Source organism: Pseudorca crassidens, chromosome 10 (assembly GCF_039906515.1).
Source record: "Pseudorca crassidens isolate mPseCra1 chromosome 10, mPseCra1.hap1, whole genome shotgun sequence".
Classification (NCBI taxonomy): domain Eukaryota; kingdom Metazoa; phylum Chordata; class Mammalia; order Artiodactyla; family Delphinidae; genus Pseudorca; species Pseudorca crassidens.
In genome coordinates, this window is record NC_090305.1 from 41,123,041 (window position 1) to 41,133,408 (window position 10,368).

The 10,368-nt window shown below is 57.6% G+C and overlaps 2 protein-coding genes across 5 annotated transcripts; one reads left to right on the forward strand and one right to left on the reverse strand.

Annotated features, from left to right (window-relative positions):
- Nucleotides 1-133: 133 nt before the first annotated feature.
- On the forward strand, nt 134-8,376 carry RGL2 (ral guanine nucleotide dissociation stimulator like 2). 3 transcript variants are annotated; one of them, XM_067753388.1, is made up of 18 exons: nt 134-852; nt 1,077-1,285; nt 2,553-2,636; nt 2,892-3,070; nt 3,201-3,251; nt 3,341-3,638; nt 3,909-4,160; nt 4,243-4,346; nt 4,440-4,524; nt 4,608-4,676; nt 4,844-4,918; nt 5,496-5,528; nt 5,649-5,770; nt 5,867-5,962; nt 6,045-6,156; nt 6,265-6,555; nt 7,201-7,315; nt 7,424-8,376. In XM_067753388.1, the coding sequence occupies exons 2-18, from the start codon at nt 1,118-1,120 to the stop codon at nt 7,633-7,635; spliced, it is 2,346 nt and encodes a 781-aa protein (XP_067609489.1). In that variant the 5' UTR covers nt 134-852; nt 1,077-1,117; the 3' UTR covers nt 7,636-8,376. The 3 variants fall into 3 exon arrangements, with proteins under 3 accessions (XP_067609489.1, XP_067609490.1, XP_067609491.1); XM_067753389.1 differs by having other exon boundaries at nt 7,201-7,280; nt 7,424-7,593; XM_067753390.1 differs by lacking the exon at nt 7,201-7,315 and having other exon boundaries at nt 7,424-7,566.
- A 546-nt stretch (nt 8,377-8,922) lies between these two features.
- PFDN6 (prefoldin subunit 6) lies at nt 8,923-10,289 on the reverse strand. 2 transcript variants are annotated; one of them, XM_067753408.1, is made up of 5 exons: nt 10,218-10,289; nt 9,926-10,004; nt 9,585-9,655; nt 9,379-9,503; nt 8,923-9,131 (listed from the first exon to the last, which is right to left on the reverse strand). In XM_067753408.1, exons 2-5 carry the CDS (start codon nt 9,987-9,989, stop codon nt 9,002-9,004), a joined length of 390 nt encoding a protein of 129 aa, XP_067609509.1. In that variant the 5' UTR covers nt 9,990-10,004; nt 10,218-10,289; the 3' UTR covers nt 8,923-9,001. The 2 variants fall into 2 exon arrangements, with proteins under 2 accessions (XP_067609509.1, XP_067609508.1); XM_067753407.1 differs by having other exon boundaries at nt 9,926-10,251.
- Nucleotides 10,290-10,368: the final 79 nt, after the last annotated feature.

Here is a 10,368-nt window from a genome sequence, read left to right on the forward strand (position 1 = left end):
GTTCTTCCCCAGGGATCCCCTTTGCAAGCGCGAGAACACTTCCAATCGCGTGTGGTTCCTTCCAACGACCCCGCCTCTCAAATGCCTCGGCTGCACCCAATCCCCCTTCGGAACTGATTGGGGTCGGGCGCCACTAATGGCGGACAGGACGCCCTGAAGAAGCCGGCCCTAGAGGGGTGACAGTACGTGAACCGAGATCCAGGCCCTGGCGTCGGAAACCCCCGAGCGCCGAGTCCCTAACCGGACGTGGCGGCTTCCTGCTCCGCCCCTTTCCGAGGGGGCGGGAACCCAGGGCTCTCAGGAAAAGCCGGAGTGGATTTCGGCCCGCTACACGCGCGGGTGGGGGTGGGAGTGGAACCCCGCGGGCTGGAGTAACTGTGTCCGTCCCCGCCTAAAACGCTTCCCGCGGGAGTTTTAGCCTAGTGGTTGTGTTAGGGGAGAGGAATGTCAAATTTGGCTCCTGCCCTTCCCCGGGGGCTGGAGACTGAAATCTTTATATCAGTTAAGTGCGGGGCGACTTGGGTTCCAGGATCCCCGAGTCCGGGGGGCCCGAGGACAGCGGAGCTGGAGACCCGGGCTCCTGGGTCCCGGCCCCTGAGTGTCTAGCGCTCCTCTCGTCCGCGGCCCTGGCTCCTGTCCTCACTTCCTTCCCTTTTTGGCTCCTGCTCGCGGAGCGGGCGGACGTGGGGGGAGCGGAAAGGGCGGGAGGGCCCGGGAGTCTGGCGAGGGGGTGGGGTACAAGGGGGTGCGGAAAAGCCAGGGAAGGGACTCGGTCCGGGAACTTGATCAGGGGCCGGAGACCTGCGGGAACAGCGGCCCGGGACCCTCGCTGCCCCCACCCCTCCTGAGCAGGTCAGAGCCAGAGCACCCTGTGACCCTGCCCGTTCCCGTACTCGTGACCCCCTCATCCCCAAAATGCAAGGCCCCCCATATTCCACCCCTGTATCCCTCCTTCCCCCCCGCCCAGCCTCCCTTCAGGACTCCCATCCGGTTACCTAGAACCCACCCGCTTACCTCCCCTCCGGATCCCCCGCGTCCACCTGACTCTCCACCTGACCCCTCCTGTCTCTCCCCAGGCGCCCCCATGGCCCGACCCCGCTGATTCCTTCACTCGGCCATGCTCCCGCGGCCCCTGCGGCTGTTTTGGGACACGAGCCCCCCCGGGGGAGTCGTGCTGAGCAGCTTCCGGAGTCGAGACCCCGAAGAGGGTGGGGGCCCAGGTGGCCGGGGCGTGGGCGGGGGGCAGGAGGAGGAGGAGGAGGAGGAGGAAGAAGAAGACGACGAGGTGAGACGCGGGAGGTGGGAGGTAGGGGGCGTGTATATTTCTGAGACTCTCCACCTTTTGGTGTCTGTGTCCCTTCATCTCTTCCTGCCTCAGCTACTTCCGCGCCTCTCGCTGGTGTCTGCCTGTCTCCCCGCTGCGGGGAGTCCCGGCGTTTCTGTGGTTCTGTGCCGCAGTGTGACTCAGGACCTGCCCGCAGGAACCTGCCCTGTTCCTGCCAGGAGCGTCTGGCTGGCTGTCCTGCGGGTCTCTGGCCCTCTCCGCCTGTGCCCGAGTGTGCCCGTCTCTCTGGGCTTGGTGTCTAGGTCCCTGTCTCCCTCCCTGTTTTTGTTTGGCGGGGAGGGGTTTGTTTCCACAGTAACCCGCTCCTCTGATTCCGGGATTGGGGAGGGAACCCTTTGACTTCGTGACCCCTCCCCCCTCTCCTGCCGGGCTCTCGGTGGAGGCGCGAAGCCAAGGTTCTTGGACCTTGGAGGGACCATCCCGGGCTGAGTGGCGGGTGGTCACCTGCTTTTCTCCGGGACTAATGGCGGTGGCCAGGAGTATGACTGGGGCCTCGGGAGGCGCCAAAAGTTGGATTTGAGGCCCCGAGGCTTTGGACTCCTGGGTCCAGAGTCTGGGTGAGGGCTGGGTGACTAGCAGGGCTGGTTTTTCGGGATCGGTTGGGGGAGGGGCTGGGTCACATGACACTCTGAGTCTTTCCCCCACATCATCCCCACTTCCCCTTCTTCCTGTACTGGGATCAGAGCCGCCACCTCGAGGGGGGTCTCCAGGGCTGAGGGACCCGGGGAAAGGGGGCTAAGGGGAAGGACTAACTCTTTGGGCTTGGTCAGTTTCTGCGGGGGAGGGCGGAGCATGCGGCTGTGCCTGTGACTGAGGTTTCAGCTTCTCAAGGTCTCTGCCTCAGGCTTTCTGCCTCTCTCGCTTCCCGTCTCCTACCCTTTGCACCTTGATTCTCCGCTGTTCTGGGGTTCAGCTCTGGGGGGAAGGGGCTACAGCGGTCTCCAGGACCAGGGTTCCTGCATTCCATCCAGCCCCCCACGGCAAACCCCTAGACTCCACCGGGCCCTGAGGCGGCTTGCGGGGGGCTGTCTGGGCCCCAGTGGGGGAGACCTGGGGTCACCAGTCCCCCCCACCCCTCGTACTCGCTGGTACTGTCCCCCGCCGCAACAGGTGAGGGGTACAGAGGGAGGAGTAGGGCCTGGGGCTGAGGGTTGGGCAGTGGGGTATGGTGGGGAACTGTCTGACCTCCCCTTCCTTGCTCCTCCAGGCCCCTGTGTCTGTCTGGGACGAGGAGGAGGATGGTGCCACCTTTACTGTCACAAGTCGCCAGTATCGGTCTGTTGATCCCTTGGTGAGATCATAACTTTGACTTCACACCTCTGACCCTCCACCTCCCAGTTCCCCTTCCTCCGGCCAACTTTCTGGGCAGAGTGCCAGGTTGGAAGTTTGCAGACTGCACTCTGCTGTGTGACTTAGGTCAAGTCTTTTGCCCTCTCTGAATCTTAATACAGTGAGCCTGGATCATCTCCTAGGTCTGGGATTTCCCCCAGATATCTAGGGGCAGAGTTGAAAAAAGGGTCAGTGACTGGCCCTCTGTCTCCCCCAGGCCCCGAGGCCTCCCCCGCGTTCCTTCCGGAGGCTCCGAGCTGGCACTCTGGAGGCCCTGGTCAGACACCTGCTGGACACCCGGACATCAGGGACTGACGTGACCTTCACGGCAGCCTTCCTGGCTACTCACCGGGCCTTCACCTCCACGCCTGCCCTGCTAGGGCTTATGGCTGACAGGTCAGGGTCATAAGGGGCCAAGGGTCATTGACATGTCTGGACTTTCTAAAGCCGGAATATCCCGCCCAAATAGTCAAAGCCATTAGCATTTTGGAAAAAATGGACAGATAGAATCTCTTCCACTCCCCAGGCTGGAAGCCCTTGAATCTCATCCTACTGATGAGCTAGAGAGGACAAAAGGGTGAGTGACCCCTGATTCTTAACCTCACAGTTCCCTCCGCCCAGGCTGCAGCCTGACATCTGACCCCTGGCGGATTCCACTTCTCCCAGGGTAGCCATCTCTGTACTGTCAACCTGGCTGGCCTCTCACCCTGAGGATTTTGGCTCTGAGGTCAAGGGTCAGATTGACTGGCTTGAGAGCTTCTTGCTTCGGACAGGGTATGCAGCAGGGGAGGGTGTTGGGGGGGGCGGCGCTGACCTCATCCGCAACCTCCGGTCCCGGGTGGACCCCCAGACCCCCGAACTTCCTAAGCCCCTGGCCCTCCCCGGCGATCCCCCTGCTGACCCCACGGATGTCCTGGTGTTCCTCGCTGACCACTTGGCCGAACAGCTGACCCTGCTAGATGCGGTGAGACCTTGACCTCTGACCCCCCTGCCCCCTGCCCCCTACTAACCTGTCCCTGACTCCAGATCCTTAGCGTGCTTCCAATCCTTCCTGATCCAGCTCCCAGTCTCCTTCGCCCACCCAGTTTTGACCTTGCCCCCTTTCCTCTTGATTGTTGCCCTTCAAACCCTGTGCCCCTCTGGTTCCTTGGCCACCTGAGATCCTCACACCCCCGATATTGGAAGGCTGACCTCACTTGACTACAAACTTTAACCTCTAACCTCTGCCCCACAGGAGCTATTTCTCAATCTGGTCCCCTCTCAGTGCCTGGGGGGCCTGTGGGGTCACAGAGACCGGCCAGGACATTCCCACCTCTGCCCGTCTGTCCGGGCTACTGTCATACAGTTCAACAAGGTGGCAGGGGCAGTGGTCAGCTCTGTCCTGGGGGCTACCTCAACCGGAGAGGGGCCTGGGGAGGTGACCATACGGCCACTCCGTCCCCCCCAGAGGGCCCGACTGCTGGAGAAGTGGATCCGTGTGGCAGAGGTAAGAGAGAGGCTCGGCCCTACTAGGGACTGTGGTGTGGAAAGAGGCCCACAGCTGCGGCCCCCTCTTGTGAACCCCACAGGAGTGCCGTCTGCTCCGAAACTTCTCTTCAGTGTATGCTGTGGTGTCGGCCCTGCAATCCAGCCCCATCCACAGGCTTCGGGCAGCCTGGGGGGAAGCAGCCAGGTGGGGAGGATGGGGCACTGGAGTCGGGTAAGGGCTGGGAGGGGGGCAACTGAGCCAGGGCCCTCCTCAAGACCACTGCCTCCTGCTCCCCAGGGACAGCCTCAGAGTCTTTTCCAGCCTCTGCCAGATTTTCTCCGAGGAGGATAATTATTCCCAGAGCCGGGAGCTCCTCCTGCAGGTGAGGCCTGTTCCCAGCATTCCCAGACATCCCCCCCACCCCCCCACCCCCACCCCCATGTCTCCTTGTTCTGTCACCACCAGGAGGTGAAGCTGCAGCCTTCTCTGGAGCCAAATTCCAAGAAGTCCCCGAGGTCTGGCTCCCGGGGTGGGGTGAGTGACTAGTTGGGGGTGGAAGCAGTCTGAGGGATGGAAGAGGAGGCACAGCAGCGTGAGGAGAATTCAACTTGTTCTCTGAGGCAATGGGATAGGAAAGTGCGGAGAGATGGAGGGCCCTTGGATCAATGGCAGGGGTGACTGACTCTTACCTCTGATCTCAGGGTGTGGTCCCATACCTTGGCACCTTCTTGAAGGACCTTGTGATGCTGGACGCAGCCTCCAAGGATGAGCTGGAGGTCAGTGTGTGTGTGTGTGTGTGTGTGTGTGTGTGTGTGTGTGTGTGTGTGTGTGTGTGTGTGTGTGTGCATTGCGATAATGGAATGAGTAGGCCTCAGGGTCAGACAGACCTCCTTCCAGAAGGGGCTGCAAGGCAGAAGCACTGCCAGGACTCTGTTACTTCGGCAAGTTTGTTTAACCTCCTTGTGCCTTAGTGATTTGTAAATGGGAAACTAGTGACGTCTCTACATCAACCTTTTATTATGAGAGTTAAATGAATTAACGTTTGGCGAGTGCTCAGAACATGCCTGAGATGTAAGCATATATAGTTTGCTAAATAAATCAATACTGGGATCTTGGGCAAGTTCCTTATTTTTTCTGAGCTCTAATTTTCTCAACTGTAAAGTGGACACAATTTTGACCCATGATGTTCTATTTAAAGTGTAAGGTAGGGGTCTTGGGGCATGATGGATGAGAGGGGGAGGAGGGGGAGGGCCAGAGGAGTCAGAGAGGCTGAGTGAAGTGAGTGTTTGGGAGAGGGGATGTTCTCTCTGTGGCAGGGTTGGGACCCTCACCCCATCCCCTTTATCCTTGCAGAACGGATACATCAATTTTGACAAGCGGAGGAAGGTGAGGGGAGCATTTGGGCTGGATGCTAGCTGTCCCTAGCTACATCCCAGGAAGGGGAGAGGAGGGCAGAGTCAGGGGTTCCTGAATTTTGGCGCCTGCAGTCTGTGGGCTCCTTCCTAGGAGTTTGCTGTCCTTTCTGAGCTGAGGCAGCTCCAGAACAAATGTCGTGGCTATGACCTCCGACCTGACCCCGATATCCAGCGGTGGCTACAGGGGCTCCGGCCACTGACAGAGGCCCAGAGGTGACTGGCTGGGTGCGGTTGGGACTCCAGGGCTCAGGCTGGGCGTGGGGGTCAGTATGTCATGCACTGACCTCTGCCCATTGCCCCCATCCCCAGCCATCAGGTGTCCTGTGAGGTGGAGCCATCCAGTAGCAGTGACCCTCCTGCCCCGCGGGTGCTTCGGCCAACGCTTGTCATCTCGCAGTGGACAGAGTGAGGGAGTCAGTGGTTGGAGGGTGGTCTCTTGGGGACTTGTCCTTCTCCCTCTGACCTTCCCAATGTCCTGCCACTCCAGGGTGCTGGGTTCTGTTGGAGGTCCCACACCCCTTGTCTCCTGGGACTGGCCGAATGTGGGGGCAGAGGAGGTGCCTGCAACCCCCGCTCCACTGCTGACCCGGCTGGCCCAGGTGAGCTCTGCTCCTGACCTCTGACCTCAACACTGACCCTGACTTCGTGAATCCTTCTTCCTTGACCTCCCTGCCTTCGTGCCAGTTCCCTGTGTCGTTTGTCCCCAGCACATGAAGTGGCCGTCTGTCTCATCTCTGGACTCCGCCCTGGAAAGCACTCCAGCCCTTCAGAGTCCCGCTGACCCCAGCCACCTCTCTCCCCCAGCCTCCTCCCCGAGGCCTTCTCGAGGTCACCGCCGCTCAGCCTCCTGTGGCTCCCCGCTCAGTGGGGGTGCAGAAGGGGCCTCCAGGGGGCCTGGATATGGGGGAGGGGGGCCTGGGCCAGGGGCCTCTGATTGCCGCATCATCCGAGTCCAGATGGAGCTGGGGGAAGACGGCAGTGTCTACAAGAGCATCTTGGTGAGGGAGCTGTGGGCTGGGAGGTGGGGTGAAGGATGGTGCCCCGAGGGACTAGAGATGGATGATGTCTTAGATGTCAACAGCCAAATGGGAGGATGATTTTACTTTTTTTTTTTTTTTTTTTTTTTTTGCGGCACGCGGGCCTCTCACTGCTGTGGCCTCTCCCGTTGCGGAGCACAGGCTCCGGACGCGCAGGCTCAGCTACCATGGCTCACGGGCCTAGCTGCTCCGCGGCATGTGGGATCCTCCCGGCCCGGGGCACGAACCCGTGTCCCCTGCATCGGCAGGTGGACTCTCAACCACTGCGCCACCAGGGAAGCCCTGTTTTTACTTTTAATTGACCTTTGGTTTTAGCAACCATGTTTTCTTTTGAAGGTTACTTTGCATTAGCTGGTGCACCTTGAACTTTGGGTGGCTGTATTAGATTTTCAGAACCAATAGCAGTTTCCCCACAGGAAGCAGCCCAGCAAATATGTGGGCTGGCGGATGGAGTACAGGGAGCCACCATGTTGGGTTTCCCTCTTCGCTTGAAAGTTTGGGTGCGGGTAACCTTTTCTGGTTGGGATTACTGGCTAGGGTTGGAAAAATGGAAAGCACAGGTCATCATGGCCAACTGATTGCTCTTTTGGTCTACTGTCCTGCCAGGTGACAAGCCAGGACAAGGCTCCAAGTGTCATCAGTCGTGTCCTTAAGAAAAACAATCGTGATTCTGCGGTGGCTTCAGAGTATGAGCTAGTGCAGCTGCTCCCAGGGGAGCGAGGTCAGAGGCTGGGAGGGCAGACAGACTCTGGAGGAGAGTGCATCCACATCCGGGGGGTTGTGCGGGGAATGACTGTGTTTGTGTTTGACACCCTTTCTGAACCTACAGAGCTGACCATCCCCCCCTCGGCTAACGTCTTCTACGCTATGGATGGAGCTTCACTCGATTTCCTCCTGCGGCAGCGGCGACGGCCCTCCACTGCTACACTGGGCCGTGCCAGTGGCCCTTCTGCCTCGGGAACTCCCCCAAGTGAGGGAGGAGGGGGTTCTTTTCCCAGGATCAAGGCCAAAGGGAGGAAGATTGCCCGAGCACTGTTCTGAGGACGAAGCCCTGTTGGCTCCTAGAACTCATGGTGGCCGTGCCAGATGTGGGGAGCCATCCTGAATGGTGGCAGTTGCCGCACTGGGGAAAAATCCAGAAGGATGGCCAACCACCCTGGGGCAGTGAAGCGCCACTGGTTTACCAGCCAGCCGAGATCCAGCCCTATGGGAACTGGTAATCTTGGTACCCAAGACGGATACCTGTGTATAGCTTCCCACTTTCCATGAATGCAGCACACAGCTAGTGCTGGGAAAAGGATCCGTTTCTGATTCCTGGCCACATCCTAACATGCTAAGGGCCAAGGAAAGGCCTGGAAGTAGGGGGAAAGGAAAAGCCTAGAGGCTCTGAGCCCCAGGGGAAGGGAATGGTAAGAAAAAGGTTCTAGTAGGAGTTCCTCTTCCTAGTCTGGGGGTTCCTGTCACTGTGACAACACTAATAAACCAAAACACTACCTGAACTCTACTCCCGTCCTTGCAGTGTGTACGAACTAGCTGCTTGGAGTGGGGGTGGGGAGTTGGCTGAAGGTAGACACCGTGGAAAAAGAGGGGCCCAATGTTCTCTATCCATGAAGAGCTGGAAGCAAGGACTTGGTGGAAACGGTTTCCTCAGAATGGTTTGTTCCTCCCCAGCAACCTCGCCATCCCTGGTCCCTTTATTTGCTCTTACATTTTTCTCCTCAGTTGCTACAAACCCATGTCAAGTACTAGCCATCCCAATTAAAGTGATCAGCATGAAGAACACCCCTGACTCTGAATTTGTAAGAAACAATTTTAGGACAAAGAAATGGAAGAACAACTTTGTGGACAATGTACAAACTGGGAGACCTTACAATATTACAATGCATTATGTGCTGGGGCTTGAAATCAGTTTAAGCTACACTCAAATTCTAGGAAGAAACAGACTAAAAAGAACTAATGTGCCAGGGCTATTTTGAGGATGACAAGAAATCATAGCAAAGGAGGGTCACCATGTTTCATTCTGGGGTCAGAGAATTGTGAGTTCTTCAATAAACTCACTTTCCCTGAAATTATTGTGTTGTAAATGCCCTTTTCATGTTTCCAACCAAGATATGGAAGAGTTAAGGGTTCCACATACAGGCAAGAATTAGGTTTGAGACATTTCGGATTTTAGTCTCAAGAAAGAAGGGTTACTCTGCCACACAGAGATTCCAGTGCAAGGATCTGGACCTGAGAGAGTAATGCAAGTGATAAACATATAAGGTGGAAGGGACCAGGAGAATGGATGGAGACAATTATAACAGAAGCGACTGGTCAGAAAACGGCCAGGTATTTTCACATTTTATTAGCTACAGTATAGACCCTAGAGCTGCCTCATTTCCTCCCCTCCCCCGCCCCCAGGACAGGGTCAGACCTTCCCAGGAGCCCCTGCTTTTGCTGCCTGGGCCCGCTGGAACTCCTGCTGCAGCTGAGCAAGGGTCTCTCTCTGTTGCTCTGACTGCCGCTCTAGGTCCCGGAGCTGGGATTCGTATCGCTTACTGAGGAAAGGCAAAAAAGCAAGTAAGGAGAAGTTACTGAGACTTACTGTTGAGGGTGCTGAAGGCAAGAAGAAGATTGGTGGAAAACTTGAGATCTAAGGGGAGGATGGAGGAGAGGAGTTACAAGGGAAGGGTTGGAGGAACTGGACAATTGGGGGATACTCTGGAGAGCGACTCTACGATGGTTCCTCAACACCTTTTTCCCAACGCGTCAGGTACATCACAGGGGGGTGGAATAAAGACTCACATCTCAGCCGTGATGTAGTCCAGCCTTTTCCCCACTGTGGCCCGAGCTTCCCCCAGCTCCTGTTTGACCAGCACGGGACCCAGAAGTTTAAAGACCACATTGGATCCATCCAGCAGGGCCAGTTCCTGATGGAGGGGTGGGACATACATGATCAGAATTACTGCCAGGACAGATCCCTCCTCACCCCACAAATCCCAGTCTCTCACCTCCTTCACGATATTATTTTCTGTTAGTTGTGCCTCTAGTTTCTGCCTCCCTGACATGGATTTACTCAAGTCTGGTGGGTGGGAGGAAAGACTTTATTAGAGACATCACATGCGCCACCCGACCCCCAAAATCCTGATGAGAAAAAAGATGCAATTGAGGAAGTAGGCCAAGGACGGGGCGGCGAGTCAGTGGATGGGAAGAGTATAGAGGTGGGGATGGACCCGCACGCTGGGGCCGGGAGTAGGGGGGTGGGGTGGGGGCAGTGCAGAACACATGGTCTGGGTATGGCTTTGGGTTTAGAGGGAATTGGGGCGAGGCCACACCGACCCTGCTCCCTTACCCTTCTGTAGCTGTTGATATTTCTCCACTTCTCCCTGTAGCTTCTTCTGGATTAGCTCAGCCATGGCGGGGACGAAAGCCTGCGGGGAGCGGGAGGGGGGCGCTGGGTCTCACACTCTGGAAGGTACCCGAGCTCCCTTTTCTGGCCTGCGGAAATGACAGCTCTCCTGACAGGCAGCCTCTCGGAACACCGCAGTCTCTCCGGATCCGGAATATCTGCTTCACCCCTGCCCCAGGGGGTGGCGGGCGAAACAGGACCCCAAACCCCTCAACCGAATCCCTGACCCACTCACGTTCTCCCGTCAGTATTGGTAAACCCGGAAGTAAACAACGAATGCCGGGAAAAGACGGCGCCGGAAGCTTTCGTCTGGTGCATGCCGGGAAGTGTAGTTCTAACATGTTTAATGAGCGGCTTTCCGCTGAAAAGACTGGATTTGGAAGGTT

Excerpts from the sequence above, each read along its gene's own strand:
- RGL2 (XM_067753388.1), top strand. The coding sequence starts at position 1,118 with ATGCTCCCGCGGCCCCTGCGGCTGTTTTGGGACACGAGCCCCCCCGGG. Across the intron at positions 4,525-4,607 it reads GCCGGGAGCTCCTCCTGCAG|GAGGTGAAGCTGCAGCCTTC; the intron begins GTGAGGCCTGTT and ends TGTCACCACCAG. Across the intron at positions 4,677-4,843 it reads GGTCTGGCTCCCGGGGTGGG|GGTGTGGTCCCATACCTTGG; the intron begins GTGAGTGACTAG and ends CTCTGATCTCAG.
- PFDN6 (XM_067753408.1), bottom strand. The coding sequence starts at position 9,989 with ATGGCTGAGCTAATCCAGAAGAAGCTACAGGGAGAAGTGGAGAAATAT. Across the intron at positions 9,656-9,925 it reads ATATCAACAGCTACAGAAGG|ACTTGAGTAAATCCATGTCA; the intron begins GTAAGGGAGCAG and ends CCCACCCACCAG. Across the intron at positions 9,504-9,584 it reads AAAATAATATCGTGAAGGAG|GAACTGGCCCTGCTGGATGG; the intron begins GTGAGAGACTGG and ends CCCCTCCATCAG.